Raw genomic sequence first — 19,836 nt, 5'->3', positions numbered from 1 at the left:
GTAGGCACCACTGTACCATCATTACAAGAATAAACTGGGTCCATTCCACTCAATTAATTTTCATTTTACAACGCCCTCCGCTCCTGACTTCTATCCTGACGAACATTTATCTGTACCACCAAGATTAATAAACACTTTGCCCCTACATATTTCCTAGTACTGATTTCTGTGCATGTAGATGGGTAACTTGTTACTTATGAATTTGCATATAACAGTTCGATTGTTTTTTATGAATTGCTGTTTCCATTCAATGCAGCTGCATTCTGGCTGGAGTAGCCAGAGATAACTGTCATGTGCCATGAGGTGTGCAATTAGTCCATATTCTGCCAAAGATATTAAGACCATTATCTCTTTCAAAACCAGTATCACTAATGAAGCTGATAGTATCTCATGTAAAGTACTTAAGGGGAGTCAGAATGGAAAAAACTTTTTATCACATTGTCGGATTTTTATCTCATTATAAAATTTGAAATTTTTCGAATAATATGATATATATTTTATATAGAAGGCTGTGGATTGCTGTGTTATAAAGGTTAAATTATGTGTTTGTATTGGTAGTACTGTCAAAAACAGTATTGTATCATTTCATAGTATAAAACATGTTGTATGTTGAAGTGCTAACAACTAACAGAGGCAGGCTGACATACAAAAATGATTGATGAACTGCAGCAGTATCATGGGATGTCCATTAGAAATAATACTGAGGATTTGTTGAAAATGAAGCAGGCAGTGTGGGCTACCTTCTTCCACAAACCGTCAACTGATGAAAAACCGGTACCCCACCTTTGCCCTCCTCGACCTGATTCATGGTGCAATTACCGCAATGCCCAGTACTCAAACATTTCATACAGCCATAAATATTCCATCCCAGCAGCAGTCATGGATATCATAAAACCTATTTACAGAGACCTGGCAAATCCTGAATTACTGAAGAAGTGTCTGCATGGTCAGACTCAAAATCCCAATGAATCATTCAATAATCTTGTATGGACTTGCTTACCAAAAAATATTTTTGTTGGAATGAAGACACTAAAGTGGGTGGTCAGTGGTGCTGTTATTGCCTTTAATGATGGCAGCATTGGTATGGTGAAAGTTCTACAGCATATGGGATTTAATCCTGGAGCAAACTGCATCAGAGAACTTGAATGGATGGACAAGCTTCACACTGATAAAGCAGAGTATGCAGCACAGTTGGCCACTAAGGAGTCCAGAAAGAAGGAAAGAAGAAAAAACTTGGAAAAAGATCTAGAGGATGATATACAGTGTGGTGCAGGGTGCTTCTGAGTGACTAAAAATAAAAAATTAAGCATATATTGAGTTACAGATTTTTGAAACTTTAGAAACCATTCCTGAAAATTTACATTTTCTGTTGCATTTTTCCCTAAATCTCAGAAATCACTCTGAGTAGAGTATTCAAATTTTCAGGGAGTAATACCATACATACTCTGAGTCTACTGAACTAAAAGAAGGACATGTATAATTAAAATAGGATAACATACAAAAAAAGTATACAAAATTTTAAACGTGTAATTAAAAAATTGTATTTCTGAAAGCAGTGGCTGAAAGGCAATTATTGTAGTTCAGTAGACTCAGAACATACAGTTTAGTGTCCTGCTAAAGTTTCATGTCAATGGCTACAGTGGTTCCTGATATATAGGGAAGCCAAGTCACTAAATTTAATGTTGTTGGGATAGAATGTTCCAACTCCCTTTAAATTCTGTTTTTCACAACTGTGCAATGCTTTAATCTCATACGGAATAAATCATTATCATAGGGGATATTTCCAGATAGACTGAAATGTGCCACTGTCAGAAGCACTTACAAGAAAGGTAGTAAGACAGATATTAATAATTACTGATCAGTCTCACCACTTACCTTCTGCAAAAAGCTATTTGAAAACATTTTGTATCCAACAACTGTAAGATACCGCTCTCAAAATAAGATACTGAGTCAGTGACAGTTTGGATTTGAAAGGATCTCTTCATGGAACAGAGTGTTTTTCACCTCCTCAATCATTTTATACAATTTTTAAAGAACAAAATAATGCCACCTGGAATCTTCTGTGACTTGTCAAAAGTGCTGATTGAGAAGTTTGCAGAATTTCCTAGAGAAGCCCAGACATCAAAGTAACAGAGTTCTGGCCGGTAACTGGTTTTGATCAAATGTAACTATAAGGATACAGAATGATGTGTTAAGAAATTCAGGGAATGTACACAATGAAACAGCATCTTCAGAATGAAGAATAACCACTACAGGTGTACCACAGTGATTCATATTGCATATATTCTTATTCTTGTTATTTGCAGAGTGTCTATAATTCAAATTCCAAATTTTAAATGCTATAGGAAGAGAACCATTGTTCAGAATGACATCAAATTTGAACAGCATATTGTTGGCACAGGGGAAAATGTCATGGAACAAAAAAAATTAATGAAAATTGGACCAATAGATGGCATTCTAAGCATCAGCACATGCACACCGACAGAAGTGTGCCACATGGCTGTTTCTCAGTTTGTGTCCAAGATGCCCATCTATCCATAAAGGATCTTGCACTGCTGGTAAAGTTCTTTTACAAGAATGGTAACTGTGTGCTAGTAGCCCTGCAGAAGTTCCAGGCATTCAAGTGTATGAAAAAAGGCATTGGTCTGATGTCTGCTAAGAGTCTGGAGAAAATGATTATAAAATTCAAAAAAACAGGTTCTTTTGTATTGCAGTGGAGCAGAAGGAGGAAAGCAGCTGATCCAACACATTTTGAAGATGTGGCCACAGCATTGCATGAGGAGTTGATGGTGGTGTACAAATACGCAATGCATGGAGAATTGCTTGATCATTGGATATGCCTGTGAGCATGGTGCATAAATTCCTATGAAACATCCTGTGTTGCTATCCACACAAAATTACCTATGTTTAGAAGTTGCTTCCTGCTGATTTGCCAGCTAGAAAATATTTGCTCTGGAATTTCTTGCTCACATAGAAGTGGACAATGAATGAATGGCTGTGGGACATTATGTGAACATTTACATTTCCAAGGACACATCACTGCTAAGAATTGCAAAATATTGGCAATAAAAAATTCATAAACACACCAGTCAGTACTACTTTATTCTCAAAAGGTGACTGTGTGGTGTGGGTAGACAGCATCATTTATCAAAGGGCCATACTTTTTTAAGTAGATGACTCATGTGGGTCCTGTTACTTGTACTGTTACTGGTAAATGCTGTGAGAGTCGCACACTAGCATTGTACCACCCCTTCAACAGTATGGATGTGTGGGTAGGATCATTTTCATGCAACGTGGCACTTCTCTGACTACTGCACAACCAGTGAGGCAGCTGCTACAGAGGCATTTTGTAAATGCTAGAATTATCAGCCATAAGTTCTCTACAGCTTGGCAATCCAGATCACCTGATCTTTTTCCATATGACTTATCACTTTATGGTTATCGGAAAGACATTGTGTTCAGTGCTCCAATTACAAACACAGATGAACTGAAGGCACACATTGTGCAAGACATTCTGAACATAACTCCCAACGCTCTCCAGTCTGTTCTGAAACATGCTCTTTCTCAGTTTCAACTTGTGGCAGAGAACGGCTGACAGCATACTGAACACTTCTGGCACTAGTCTCATGACAATAAAAAACCGTTGTCATTTTGGTTTTTGTATAGTTTTTGTCCCAGAATCATTAAAAACTGATGTCATTTTGTTTTTTATGTGGTAGTTGGCTTCAGGACAATTTAAAACCAATTTTTCCCATGTGGTGCGGTATGATCTTGCCATGGTGAATGAGCTTACCTAACTAACAGTGCCACAACTGTTGACTGTCAAACTTTTGCAGTCATGCACCTTGAGCAGTATGGATGATGTAATGTGAAAATCAAATGATAGCCATCTTATTACAGTTCATCTATTATTTGCAGCAGACCTCATTTACGTTAAGATGCTTACTTTGCCATCTATGTATTGGTAAAATTTTCATTATTTTTCCCCATGATGTTTGATCTTGCATCAATAATATGCTGTTCAAATTTGATGTCATTCCTCTTTCTACAAGATTTTGAAACTGGAACTTTAATTATGAGCACCCTGCATAAACTAACTTACGTCATATACCTAAAAAGCAAATATAGTTCTCTATGCCAATGATGCAAGTATTGTAATCATGACTAATGGCCATTCTCATTCATTCAGCACTTGAAGAAATGAAACTTTTTTAATTAATCTGAAAATGAACTGTCACTTAATTTAAATTAATACAACACTTCAGTATTGCACAAGTCCTGAACACACCATTACAACTAATGTGTGAGCATAATCAATAAATGAAACACAGTATCATAAATTCTTAGTTGTTAGTGTTTATACAGATAAGAAGCTGAAATGGAAGTCATATGTTACAAATATTCTTTTAGATCTAAGCTCTGCACCTTTTTTGTTATGTATAATGTAGGATTTTGGAGACAAAAAATGTCAAGAAGTTGACGTACTTTTTTTACTTTCATTCACCAATTTTTATAGAATCATTTTCTGGAGTAACTCTTCAAGGAAAAAAGTGTTTTCTTGCACAGAAGTATATAACAAATATAACACATGATGGCTCTAGAATCTCTTTCAAATAGCTTTTCAGACTATTGGGGCATACTGACAATGCGTCACATTATATTTACTACCTTATGAAGTTTATTGTCAACAATCAAGCATGGTTTGAAAACAACAGTAACATTTATGAATATAACAGTAGAAGCAGAATTTATTTACATTATCTATCATTCAGCCTCAGTGTGGCACAGTAAGGGCTGAGGTATTAGACCACAAAAATATTTTGCCACCACCCAGTTACATAAGCAGTTCAATGCATAATAAAGTTAACTTCAAACAAAATTTAAATCCTATCTGTTTGATAACTCCTTGTGCTCCATAGAAGAATTTCAAATTTGCAGTAGTTGTGGTGGTAGAAGTGGTGGTGGTGGTGGTGGTGGTGGTGGTGGTAGTGGGGTGGTGTGTGGGGTAGTGTGAGTGTGTTTGTGTGTTTGTGTTTGTGTGTGTGTGTCTGTGTGTGTGTGTGTGTGTGTGTGTGTGTGTGTGTGTGTGGTTGTGTGTGTTTGCATTTGAGAGAGAGAGAGAGAGAGAGAGAGAGAGAGAGAGAGAGAGAGAGAGAGAGAGAGAGAGAGAGGGAGAGAGAGAGAGAGAGAGAGAGAGACAGAATCACTGGTGAATTTAAAAATAATAATAATAATAATAAAATCATACAACAAAGTTCTTAAGAACTCATATGAATGATCAGCATGTTATTTATATATCCTGCTGTAAAAATGCACTATGATTGTGAAACTGACTTGGTCCACATCATAGTGAGAGGTAGTAGTTATGACCCACAGAATAAGCAAATAACTAACATTCACACGAACCACATGTCTTTATAGCACTGCCATTTGTATTTATGTGTGATTAATTAGATGGACATCAGGTGACTGCAGAAGCAACAACATGTGTGACTGAATTACTATGAGGTGCTGCTGCCAGGTGAGTACTGGGAGCTCATAAGCCCAAGTGCAAAGATTGAGTGTGGGGCTGGTCCTATAGGCCTCTGTCACCAACCTAATCCTTGCATGTCAGGCAGCACTAATGATAGAGTAGCAGGTGACTTTTAAAATTTTCCTGACAGATTCAATGTTCAAACAAATTCCAGGCTTGCAGTCAGTTGCTGATAAATTCATCATATGATATTTTGACCGGGCACCTGCCAGTCATCTTCAGCTGACTCATCAAAGACTGACAAAGACTTGCTTCATTCCAAAATATATAGCATGCTGTAAGTATTCCACACATGCATCAAAAACATGTTGACAGATGATCCACACTTCCTGATGGCAGTGCTCTTGCTGGTAGAATCAAGGAAATCAGGTGTCTTCTGGATTACTGGTTGCTGCACCCACTGGCACATTCTGTCATCTTTGATTCAAACAAATCATGGAGATGATGGGGCTGCATCCGCTGTCTAACTAGTAACCACTATCATGACTGATCAACTTTTACAACATGCAAATTTTGATGGATTCTTTACTAATCGAGTCTAAATAATAATGGTCAAAGATTTATCATACTCTTTTGAATGTCCAGTGGAAACACAATGTTCAGAAACAGCAGATTTGCTTGGTTGCAAAAGGCAAGTCCAGCATTGATGCTCAGTGCAACGATCTTTCACAGAGTGTCTGGGATGACCTATATAAACCATATCACACTGATAAGGTATCTGGTAAATTTCAGTCTTCTGCAATAACAAGTTGTTCTTTACTGATCCCAAAAGGTCTGGAATCTTATATATTGGATGGAAAATCACTTTTACCTGAAATTTACAGAGGATTCTTGCTACTTTAAATTAAATGTCGCCCACAAAGGGAAGAACAGCTGAAGACTTTTCTAGAATATTCTCCTCTTTATCCACTATCTGATTCTTGGTTTTAACTGACAGTACCCTGTTTATCTGCTGGGTGGAATATCCATTTTTTAACTCTGTCTTTGGGTGGACAAGCTCTTTATGCAAATTATCTACATCTGAGAGACTGTGAGTTCTGTGTATGAGTGTTTTAAGTATTATTATATTTTCTGATGGGTGATGATAACTTGATGCTTGCAAATACATATCAATATGAGTGAGCTTATCATAAACTGAATGCCCCAGAGAGCAATCATTCTTTCATCTAACCAAGACATCCAAGAAAGGCAGGCAATTGTCTCTCTGTATTTCCATAGTGAACCAAATGTTGTTATGAAAGGAGCTGAGGTGGTGAAGAAACTCCATTAATTTATCTTCTCCATGAGGCCACATGATGAAAATGCCATCCATATGCCAGCAAAATATAGTTGGCTTAAGGGCAACTGATTCAAGCACTCTCTTCTCAAAATCCTCCATAAAAAGATTGTCCACCAAGAGAGACAGAGGGCAGTCTATGGCAATGTCATCAGTCTGTTCAAAACATTCCTGGTTGGACTTAAAATAGATTGAGGATAGCACATGCTGAAACAAAACAGTAATGTCCACTTGACACCTTTTGCCAGTTAGTGCCAAAGGACATGTGAGAGGTAATGCAACTGTTTTGTTATCCCATAGTATTTACGATGATAAGATCATCATACATGATGGTCTGCTAATGACTCTACTTATAGGAGGACTGATTATGACCTTACAGGACATGTGTAATGGAAAACTTCTGCACTACTGAAAACTTCCTCATTACCTCTAAAGATCATCAAGAAGTCAAGACAACATGGTTTTCCTTCAAGACTATATGGCCTTCAAAACATACATAAGGGAAATATCCTATTAAATTCAACAGTGAGCAACAATGGAGCTCCTACATAAGATTTAGCCAAACATCTCACTTTTTTGCTGAGACTATTGGTGGGCACATGCTTAAAACACATCTGCAACTCAGCAAACTTTATCAATAGACTGGGGGCTCTCCATCTAAGCAGTTCTGATCATTAGCTTTTTACAAAAGTCCCTCTCACAGATTCTTTGATACTAATTGGCAAAAACTTTCAAGGGGACATCACTGCCTTGCTTTGGGATGCTCTATCCTCAACCAATTTTAAGTTCAACCAAGAATATTTTGAACAGACTGATGGCATCACCATGTGTGATGAAGCAAGCTGGGATATTTTTTTTTTTACTTCCCCTCTTGTTTTGCCATCTGCCTACTGAAATTCGCTTTATTTCCCCCCCCCCCCCCCCCCCTCCAGTGTTAACCAATTACCATTAACATACATGAGCGTAATCTGTATTTTCATAAAAGAGAAAGGTTGGCCATCAGTTTTAAATAATATAACACCAGATCTAATTTTATGCTTAGTTTTATGTATGTAATTGATTTTCTAATTTATCCTGACTATGCCTAGTTAGTATCTTTTGTTATAGGGTGAAATCAGTGATTGTTTCATAACTTAAATTCTACTGTTGATGTATAAACAAATATGAATTCTGTACTAATGATAAATATTTGGAGGAAAAACTAATAGTATTCTTAAAGGATCTGTTTGGATCTAATTGAAAGCATGTTAGCATAATTAATTAATTCCAAAGTAATTAACAGTTTTGTCAAAAGTATTGTTTGTGTAAGGATATCTTTTAATTTTATCATTTAAATAAACAATTCAGCCTAAACCTTGTAGTAGAAGAGACTGTTAAAAGGAATGAATTTTTGTATTCAGTTAATTTAATGAATTAAGTTTCAATTGTAATTTCTGTAAATTTAACTTGGAACAATGTGTAGTTTTGGCACCTATTATTGTGAGGATATATAAGGGCCCAGTTTTTGGTCCTGAGAGAGTCAGTGCCCAGCCAATTTTCAGATGAGGAACCTTCATTGGTGAGATCAACAACAATGCATCTGTGAAATAAGTGTTACACAATTATGCCATGTGTTAAAACAATGACAGTGTCTGCTCCATATGTATCTTTCTATTATTCAAGAACTGTGAACTTTGTGGTTAGGTTTTTACTGCTCGTAAATGTTCAACAGTAAACTAATGTAGCAGCATGTGGATGTTTGCCTGAAACCTATTAATAAGGCTTATCGAAAGTTAAACAATACTGTATTGGCTATATAACTGTGTAAGTGGGAGGTTGTGAAAAGTGATAGTAAATAACTGAGAAACACAAATGTGTACCTGTTAGCTATGTCATTTGCAGTAGACAGTACTGCACTTCCATCCCTCATTTTTTCAGCCAGTGCGTCAACACTGAGGACAACTAATGAAGAAATAAAGCAAGGAACATCATCATACATGGGCAGCCCTCTGTCTCCCTTGGTGTGCAACCTTTTTCAGAGGATTTTGAGGAGATAGTGCTTGAATCATCTGCCCTTGAACCAATTGTCTTTAGGAAGCATGTGAACAATCCTTTCATAGTCTGATCTCATGGAGAAGATAAACTGGTGGAGTTTTTTCTCCACCTCAGCTCCATTCATAACACCATTCACTTCACTATGGAAATACCATAATATGGTCAAAATATCATGTGATGAATTAAACAATGATCAGCTGCAAGCCCAAAATTTTTTTAAAGATACAGTAACACAAACCAGAGGAGCAAAAATAATGCAGTACATCTCAACTTTATCAATGTGATGCACCATTTTGTTTTTACTCGTCTAGCTGTGTGCCATGGTACTGTGATGAGGAGATTTCAAGACTACCAGGATTGCATTCATGTATCACAAACAAACAAAAATTTGCTTATATAACTTTACTTTTTTTGAGATTTTAATGAGATTTTATGACAACCTCTCACAGTATTAGCTTTCTGTTTGCTATAAAAATTCAAAGTTAATATGAGTGTTAGTGTAATATGTAATTTATGTTCTTACATCAAAGTATTCTGATAAATTATATGTGGTGACTATCAACCACAAGAAACATCATATCCAAATTTGAATTTTAGACTCATTGATCAAGGATCTATGATGTATCTGTCTTTGCATGGTTTCTCTCTCGAATGCTCACACTTTGTGTATTTGTGCTACAGTTATTTAATAAAAGTGTCCTTCAATGTACATTGTCTTGGTGATTGTTATCCTTTCACCATACAGCTAAAGAAAGAAAATCACCAAATATCTATTACTTTTATTATACAATGCAGAGTCAAAGAAATTGGTACACCTGAATAATATCATGCAGAGCCCCTGTGACCACACAGAAGTGCTACAACATGATGTGGCATGGACACTACTAATGTCTGAAGTAGTGCTGGAGGGAACTGACACCATGGATCCTGCAGGGCTGTCTATAAATCCATAAGAGTATGAGGGGCTGGAGATCTCTTCTGAACAGCATGTTACAAGGGATCCCAGATATGCTCAATAATGTTCATGTCGAGAGATTGGTGGCCAGCAGAAGTGTTTAACCTCAGAAGAGTATTCCTGAAGCCGGTCTGTAGCAATTCTGGATGTGTGGGGTGGGGTGTCACATTGTCCTGCTGGAATTGCCCAAGTCCATCGGAATGCACAGTGAACATCAATGAATGCAGGTGATATTACAGGATGCTTATGAACTTGTCACCTGTCAGCATTGAATCTAGATGTATCAGTGGATCAGTGGCCCCACATTACTCCAACTGCACACATCCCACACCATTATAGAGCCTTCACCTGCTGTCATGCAGGGTCCATGGATTCACGAGTTGTCTCCATACCCGTACATGTCCATCCGCTCGATACAGTTTGAAATGAGACTTGTCCAACCAGGCAACATGTTTCCAGTGTTGACAGGACCAGGTGAGGACTAAAGCTTTGTGTTGTGCAGTCATCAAGGGTACACAAGAGGGCCTTCAGCTCCAAAAGCCCATATCAATGATGTTTCATTGAATGGTTCACACACTGACACTTGTTGACAGCTCAGCATTTAAATCTGCAGCAATTTGAAGAAGGGTTGCACTTCTGCCATGCTGAATGATTCTCTTCATTCATCGTTGGTCCCGTTCTTGCAGGATCTTTTTCTGGCTGCAGCGATGTCAGAGATTTGATGTTTTACCACATTCCTGATATTCCCAGTACACTTGTGAAATGGTCATACAGGAAAATCCCCACTTCATCGTTACATCAGAGATGCTGTGTCACACCGCTCATGTGTCAACTATACCGACTAGAGCACCACATTCAAACTCACTTAAATCATGATAACCTGCCATTGTAGTAGCAGTAAGCAGTCTAACAATAGCACCAGACACTTTTTGCCTCATATAGGCGTTGCCTACCACAGCACCATATTCTGTCTATTTACATATCTCTGTATTTGATTACATATGCCTATACCAGTTTCTTTGGCCCCTCAGTGTATATGTTCTTTTTAAGTATGGCAAGATTTTCAATGTCCAGTGTGATGTCTTCTGACAACCTGTTAAACCATTTTGCAACAGAATCTGAAACACCATTCTGAGCCCCAGACAAGTATACTCTTCCATGAACCACAGTTGTAATATCTCATAATGAATATGAATATGTCAGCTAGTTTACAAATTTACCAGATGTTTCTAGAAAGCAGTTAGGATTATATGTGATGCACATCTTCAAACCTCAACTGACAAATGCTTAAGAAAATGAGTATATAACATTATAATTTCTTCAGTAATATGTTGAAATTCACATTATGTCAGAAAAAAATGAAACACATTATAACTCACCATCCTCTGCAGTATTAAAAGGTACTTCTTTTGAGTTTCCAACACCTATCTTTGTTTCAGCAGCGACAGCAACACTGTATTCTGAATATGGATGAACTCCCACAAACGTTGTTTGTGTAACAGATTGAGGTTCTTTGATACTGGCAGAGCTGTTCTGTGGGCATGGACAGTCTGGCCCATTTCTTGGACCTTTGCAAGTGATTGTAACATGATAGTACAACAATATTCCTCGGCTACATGTTGGTGGCTCCCATTGTAGTGAAAGCGTACCATTACTTTCACTTACTGATAAACTTTTGGGTTCATCTGGAACTGTAAAACAAGTGTTTCATGGCAAAAAGCAGATACTATCAAAAAGACTGTCAAAGTAATTATTAAACTTTATAAAAATCTGGAAATGAATTTGCTAGTCAATACAGAGGTTATATGCAGAATACCAGAGGATTTTGACATTGCAAAGCCTAAAACAACACTTGCAGTATGTAATTTCCTTATCAAAAATTGCAAGTGCTATTTTTCTATAAATTGTTTGCTAAGAGTTTTTCTGCCATTAAAATTATATAGTTCTTTATTATATTCAACTTCATGGATGCTGCAGCAACATACCACCACATCTGTTTTACTTAGGAGTACACATTGATTCCACAGATGAAATTACAAGCCAATTTTAATAGATAATGTAATTCTTGTGCATACCTAAAAAGACCAACGTTGTCTTCCTATTGCAATTTCTCACCTTCTAACATTCCCTTATATTCTTCAGTAATTTAGCCATAGACTACTAGCACTAACAGTTTGTATTTGTAACAATGATTTCCAACAGATTGAATATTAAACATACAAAACACAATACCTGAATAGAGCAGTAAAAAAAAAAAAAAAAAAAAAAAAAACAACAACAATGACGTTAGCCAGTCACATAGATTCACGTAAGGAAAGCAGAGCATTGTTTAATTGAATCACATGAAATATCTCCATTAGAACACTGAGAATAAGGTTATACAAAGATATAAATATGGTAATCAAATATCCTAAGTGAAATATGATTAATGAAAGCAGTGAAAGCAACAAATCACCAAATATTTGAAGCACTGAATCATTGACAGGCACATAATCAAGAGTGAGGCTATTGTTATCTTTCACAAGAATCCTTCTCTAGAGCTATAGTGCATATATATGCCTCCACTGCTGCAATGTCCCAGCTGGCTAAATTGGCTGTTACTGCAGACCCCAGTCTGAGCCTTTGCAAGCCTCTGCCTCACTGCAACTTACATCCTTGCTCCATGACTCTAACTCCACTCATCTTGTTCTCATACTTAACTCTCCAAAGTCTCTCCCTCCCTCTGTTCTAATGCATCACTCAATCCACTATTCCATGTTACTGTGCACTGTGCACCACACTCTGTACCCAGAACAACCTCACAAGTAGTCCATTCCTATCACATGCATCTTCTGCTTGTCCCTCCCAGCCATAAGCCACTCTTCTCTAACCCTGCTCCTCCATCAAACCTCCTTTCTCCCCTTGCACACACCACCTGCACAACACTATACCCCAATTGAACTACAACATCACCACAATGAAGTTAGCCAGGCAAGGTAGCTGTGAATGTAGCTGTGAATATGTGGTGTGTGTGTGTGTGTGTGTGTGTGTGTGTGTGTGTGTGTGTGTGTGTACTCTGTTACTCCGTACCTTGTGTGTGTGTGTGTGTGTGTGTGTGTGTGTGTGTGTGTGTGTGTGTGTGTGTGTGTGTGTGTTTGTCTGTACTCTGGTACTCTGTACCTCTGAAGTTTCAGCAAAAGCTTGCAACATTCCCATCGCGTTTGTGTGTCTGTCGATGTGTTAACACGACTTCAAGTATATGACGAGTGTTGTTACCTTTGTTCTTCTATTAAATTTATCATTAGTATTGTTGAAAACAGTCTGATTTATACACTCGCATCCATCACCCCCTCCCCTCTCCTGCCCCTCACCGAATCCATCCAATACTGTTCAGTTACACAGTGTTTACCAAAAACTTTATCTAAAGAGCACCTCACAGTTGATACAGTGCAGTGACAAATTACATATACTGACAAAAAAAATCACAACATCAAAAAATAATTAATGCAGAGTAATGAAACCAACAAAAGGATAACATTATACGAGTTGGATCACATAATGTCAGAAGCTTGAATGTGGTGAGCTTGAATGGGATAGGGAAGCTAGAAAACCTGGGAGAGGAAATGCAAAGGCTCATTCTAGATATAGTATGAGTCGGTAAGGTGAAACAGAAAGGAGTCAATGATTTCTGGTCAGATGAGTATAGGGTAATATCAGCGGCAGCAGAAAATAATATAAGGGGAGCAGGATTTGTTAGGAATAGGAAGGTAGGCAGAGAGTGTGCTACTGTGAACAGTTTAGTGATGGGGTTGTTCTTATCAGAATCAACAGCAAACCATCACTGACAATGATAGTTTGGGTATACCTGCCAGTGTCACAAGCCTGAGATGAGGAAACAAAGGAAGTATATGAGCATATTGAATGGGTAATGCAGTATGCAAAGGGAGATGAAAATCTAATAGTCAATGGAGACTGGAATGCAATTGTAGGGGAATGAGCAGAAGAAATGGTTACAGGAGAATATGGGTTTGGGACAAGGAATGAAAGAGGGCAAAGACTAATTGAGATCTGTAATAAATTTCAGCTAGTAATAGAGAATACTCTGTCCAAGAAACACAAGAGGGGGAGGTATACTTGGAAAATGCCAGGTAATATGGGAAGATTTCAGTTAAATTACATTATGGTCAGACAGAGATTCTGAATTGCAAGACATATCCAGGAGCAGATATAGACTCAGATCACACCTTAGTAGTGATGAAGAGTATGCTCAAGTTTAAGAGATTAGTCAGGAAGAACCAACTCACAAAGAAGTGGGATATGTAAGTACTAAGTAATGATTAGATATGCTTAAGGTTCTCTGGGGTTATAGATACAGCAATAAGGAATAGCTCAGTAGGCAGTATAGTTGAAAAGGGATGGACAGCTCTAAAAAGGGCAATCACAGAAGATGGAAAGAAAAACATAGGTACAAAGAAGATAACTGCGAAGAAACCATGGGTAGCAGAAGAAATACTCCAGTTGATCAATGAAAGAAGGAAGAACAAAAATGTTAAGGGAAATTCAGGAACACAGAAATACAAGTTGCTGAGGAATGAAATAAGTAGAAAGTGCAGCAAAGTTAAGACAAAATTGCTGCAGGAAAAATGTGAAGAAATCAAAAAGGAAATTATTGTCAGAAGGACTGACTCAGCAAGTAGATAAGTCAAAACAATATTCGGTGAAATTAAAAGCAAGGGTGGTAACATTAAGAGTGCAGCTGGAATTCCACTGTTAAATGCAGAGGAGAGATCTGATAGGTGGAAAGAGTACATTGAAGGCCTCTATGAGGGGGAAGATACCTCTGATGTGATAGAAGATGAAACAGGATTTGAGTTAGAAGGGATAGGGGATCCAGTATCAGAATCAGAATTTAAGAGAGCATTGGAAGACTTCAGACCAAATAAGGCAGAAGAGCTAGATAACATTCCATCAGAATTTCCAAAATCATTGGTAACAAAATGACTATTCAAGTTGGTATGTAGAATGTATGACTCTGGAGACATACAACCTGACTTTTGGAAAAATATCATCCACACAATTCTGAAGACTGCAAGAACTGATAAGTGCTTAACAGCTCATGCATCCAAGTTGCTGACAAGAATAATATACAGAAGAAGGAAAAAGGAAATTGAGGATGTGTTAGGTGATAATTAGTATTTCTTGGCTTTAGGAAAGGTAATGACACCAGAGAGGCAATTCTGACATTGTGGTTGATAGTGGAGGCTACACTAAAGAAAATTCAACACACATTCATAGGATTTATTAACCTTGAAAAAGTGTTCAACTGTGTAAAATGGTGCAAGATGTCCAAAATTCTGAGGAAAATGGGAGTAATCTATAGGGAGAGAAGAGTAAATACAACATGTACAAGAGCCAAGTAAGAATATTAAGAGTGGATGACCAAGAATGAAGCACTCAGAGTAAAAAGGGTGTAAGACAGGGATGTAGTCTTTTACCCCTACTGTTCAATCTGTACATCAAAGAAGCAATGATGGAAATAAAAGAGTGGTTCAGTAGTGGGATTAAAGTTCAAGGTTGAAGGATATCAATGATATGATTTGCAGTCTAATGAAGAAAGAATATGGACTGAAAGTAAATGAAAGGAAGACGAAAGTAATGAGATGTAGCAGAAATGAGAACAGCAAGAAACTTAACATCAGGATTGATGACCACAAAGTAGATGGACTTAAGGAATTCTGCTACCAAGACAGCAAAATAACCTACAACAGATGGAGCAAGGAGGACATCAAAAGCAGACTAGCACTGGCAAAAAGGGCATTCCTGATCAAGAGAAGTCTACTAGTAGCAAGCATAGGCCTTAATTTGAGAAAGAAAATTCTGAGGATGTACATTTGGAGTACATAATTGTATGGTAGTGAAACATGGACTGTGGGGAATCCAGAACAGAAGAGAATGAAAGCATTTGAGATGTGGTGCTACAGATGAATGTTGAAAATTAGGTGGACTGGTAGGGTAAGGAATGAGGAAGTTCTGCTCGGAATTGGTGAGAAAGGAATATGTGGAAAACACTGACAAGGAGAATGGACAGGATGACAGGATATCTGTTGAGACATCAGGGAATGATTTTCATGGTATTATAGGGAGCTGTATAGGGTGAAAACTGTAGAGGAAGACAGAGATTGGAATACATCCAGCAAATAATTGAGGACATAGGCTCCAAGTGCCACTCAGAGATGAAGAGTTTGTCACAGGAGGGAAATTAATGGTGGGCCACATCAAACCAGTCAGAATACATTTGTCTAGGTAACACATTTAAGGGATCAACATCGTAAGACCAAAAGTTAATGTAAGCACAAAATAAGTGACTCCAAATGTGAACTGGTGGTACATTAATAACAGGTACAACCAACAGAATGTTGGAATGCAAGCATACAAATACATATATATTGTGTTGTACAGGAGCTAGATGTCAGTTTGTGGGATGGGGTCACATGCCTGTTGCACTTGGCTGGGCAATACAGGGACAGTTAATGCTGTTTGGGATTAAGCTGGAGTTGTCTGCTGATTGTGTCTTACATGTGTCCTCCATTGGTGAAAGATTTGGTTATTGAGCAGGTCAAGGCAACATGTGAGCACTCTGTAGAAGACATAGGGTTACAACTGCAGTATGTGGGCCAGGGTACTACTGTTGGAAAACATCCCCTGGAATGCTGCTAATGAATGGCACCACAATAGGGTGAATCACCAGATTGACATACAAATTGGCAGTCAGGGTGCATGGGATAACTACGAGAGTGCTCCTGCTGTCATACAAAATTCATCTGAGACTGTAACTCCAGGTGAAGGTTCAGTGTGTCTAGCACACAAACAGATAGGTTGCAGACTGTCAACTGGCCTCCTTCTAACCAACACACGGCCATTACTGGCACCAAGACAGAGCCAGCTTTCATCAGAAAACACAACAGACCTCTACCCTGCCCTCCAGTGAGCTCTTGTTTGATACCAATGAAGTCACAAACAGTGCTGGTTTGGGGTCAGTGGAAAGCACACTACAGGGCATCTCACTTGGAGCTTTCCTTGAAGTAACCAATTTGTAACAGTCCGTTGTGTCACTGTGGTCTCAAGTGCTGCTCAGATTGCTGCTACAGATGCAGTAGGTTGAGATAGAGCCATATGTCAAACGCAATCGTTTTCCCTTTTGGTAGTGCCATGTGGCTGTTGGGAGTCTGGCCTTCTTGTGATCAAACATTCTCATGACCACCACTGCCAGTAATCAGGTACAGAGGCTACATTCTTGCCATGTCTTTTGCAATATCACAGAAGGAAAATCCAGCTTCTCATAGTCCTATTATATGACCTTGTTCAAACTCAGTGAGGTGCTGATAATGGTGTCTTTGTCACCTTAAAGGCATTCTTGACTAACATCAACTCACCACATCCAATCTCAAATGTGATTAATGCTCATGATCATAACAGTATTGCATTTAAAGCAAACCTGATTTGGATCCTCTTAGTGGCGCTACTAGTGCCACTCTTATGTGACTGGTGCAAAATGTGAATAGATATCATCTTTCATATGTAGAAACATGCCTATGAACTTTTGTTTATGTTGCATGGCTCCTTCTCAATGTTGTGACCCTTTCTTTCTGTCAGTGTATATAACCTGTAATCTGAACCAGCTGTTACACTGTAAATACTTCATATCAACATTCAATTTCAATGTTCTATACTAAAAGAGCTCAATAAATTTTGAAGTATCACAAACTGTCTGACAGTTTTAGACTTTGTTTTATCAAACATTAGATGACATTAATGATATCTTCAAAACAGCAACATTAGAAAAATAGAACTGGAACCCAAATCCTAGGACATGTAAAATAAAAAAATTGTGAAACACAAACAAGAAATTTGTTTCATATTTAATAATTACAATATTTAATTATGAATTCCTTCAATTTCATATGTGTTGTTCACTAAATCATTCCAGTACTATGATTCGTGCAATCTGTGGATACTTCTAGAATGTGGTCATACTGAATAAAGAAATTAAAATTTTAGAGTTCAGGTGGGTTTTGAAATCACAAACCTCCATGCAACAACCTACTATCATAACCACTACACTATGATGACTGTGCTACTCAGCTTCTTCTGCAACATTGCTCCCTCCTTAAGAGAACAGTATCTTGGTGTTACGTCCTCCTAGCGCAATAATGAGTCATCAGTCCTGCATACTCCGACTCCCCATGACTGATGTTCACCCTGGTGGTGAAATTCTTAGAACTTCCCTTGCTACAACATTCTTTGTCACCTTTCCACTTGTTGCCTGTCACTGGAGCTTCAAATTTACCCTGGGTTGCAGGATCTTTATAGGGCTTTATTTGAATGATGTGGACCGTATCTCTGATCTTTTGTTGTCTTGTGTCAGGGTCGAAATCTACAATTTCATAAGTAACATCAGACAACTGTCTTACAACCTTTCCCTCAACTGATAATTAATGACCTTGGGGCACAGTGTTTTAATACAATGTCTTCCACGATGAATTTGGCTACCTCAAATGCTTCGGCTGTTTTAACGGCTTTTCTAATAGCATAGTGTGTCAGATAATCAGTGCATCTATTGCCACAAGCAGACATTGGAAATCGTCTGAGAGGGTCAATCCTGACATGCTGGAAAGGTGTATCAGCTGGTGGAATTGGTATGAGTTGTCCAGGTGGTTTCTGAGGAACTGTGGATCCTAACATATGTCTTAATAAATCCTAAAAGTCCGTCCTCAGGTGTGTCATGGAATTTCTGTAGAACATCTAAGTTCATGTGTATAGGAATCACTGGTAGCCACCTCTTTCCAAATGGATCAAAGTTTTTCTTTCAAAGTAATCCATTAACTACCTTAAATTGTCCTTTCACATCCTCTGACCGATTTAAGGCAAGCATAATTTGAAATATCTTGGCGTCCTTCTGCTCAGCAGAGAGATCCTGGAGTACAGCAAGACAGTCTTGATGGTCTTGCACAGGGTTTCTTGAGAGACAGTTGGCATCTTGGTGTTTTCTTCCACTTTTGTACACTATGGTAATGTCATACTCTTGAAGAGATAGTGCCCACCTGGTGAGTTGTCCTGTTGGATCTTTAAGACCTGTCAACCAACAAAGTGAATGATGGTCTGTAACAACTGTGAATGGCCTTCCATAGAGATACTGTCAAAATGTGCACATGGAACAGATGACAGCAAGACATTCTCTTTCTTTAATTGAAGAGTTTCTCTCAGCTTTTGTAAGTATCCTAGAAACATAGGTTCTCTGTTCCATCCAAAATCAGCAGCAGGACAGCACCAATCCCATACCCACTGGCATCTGTGTGTAGTTCTGTTCTCTCATCATACAGACCAAGTACAGGGTCAGTCGTCAGAGGTTTTTGCAGCACATCGAGAGCACATCAAAACAATCTTGTTGAGCACCACCCCAGATAAATTTAGCATCAGCTTTTAATAACACTTGGAGTGGCCTGGCTTTGATACAAAAGTCTTTGATAAAATGACGGTAATAAGAACGTAATTAACGTAATCTGAGGAAGCTTCTCACATCTCTAATACCTTTAGGGATAGGAAATTCCATTATAGACCTCACCTTTTCTGTGTCTGCTCACACATCTTCACTTGGCACAATGTGTCCAAGTATTTTGATTTCTTTTGCTGCAAGGAGACACTTTCTTGGATTAAGTTTCAGTCCGCCTTGTTGGTGACACTTAAGAACGGCCCTCATTCTTTCTATGTGTTCATCTCATATCTCTGAGAACACTATAATGGCATCTAAATAACAAAGACTCATATCCACTTCAGGTGACTTAGAAGATTATTCATCATCATTCAAAAGTTGCTGGTGCATTACACAATCCAAACGGCACTTCCTTAGACTCATACAGGCCTTCAGAGGTGATGAATGCAGTCTTCTGAAAATCAGCCTCATCTACTTCGATTTGCCAGTATCCTCAGTACATGTCCATGGTTGAGAAAAACTTAGCCCCCTTCAGACAATCTAGTGTATCATCAATTCATGGAAGAGGG

At 38.2% G+C, this 19,836-nt stretch overlaps 1 protein-coding gene across 3 annotated transcripts in view; it reads right to left on the bottom strand.

The window, feature by feature from the left end:
• The window catches only part of LOC124622596 (phosphatidylinositol phosphatase PTPRQ-like), a 431,781-nt gene that overhangs the window by 276,521 nt on the left and 135,424 nt on the right, over positions 1 to 19,836 (bottom strand). For all 3 annotated transcript variants that reach the window (XM_047148348.1, XM_047148350.1, XM_047148349.1), the window contains one exon: positions 11,178 to 11,489. In XM_047148348.1, coding sequence (XP_047004304.1) covers positions 11,178 to 11,489 — 312 coding nt within the window. The remainder of the gene's footprint in view (positions 1 to 11,177; positions 11,490 to 19,836) is intronic.

Source organism: Schistocerca americana, chromosome 7, assembly GCF_021461395.2.
Source record: "Schistocerca americana isolate TAMUIC-IGC-003095 chromosome 7, iqSchAmer2.1, whole genome shotgun sequence".
NCBI classification, from domain to species: domain Eukaryota; kingdom Metazoa; phylum Arthropoda; class Insecta; order Orthoptera; family Acrididae; genus Schistocerca; species Schistocerca americana.
Note: the sequence above shows the minus strand (reverse complement) of the source record. Positions and strands in the feature narration are given on the sequence as shown.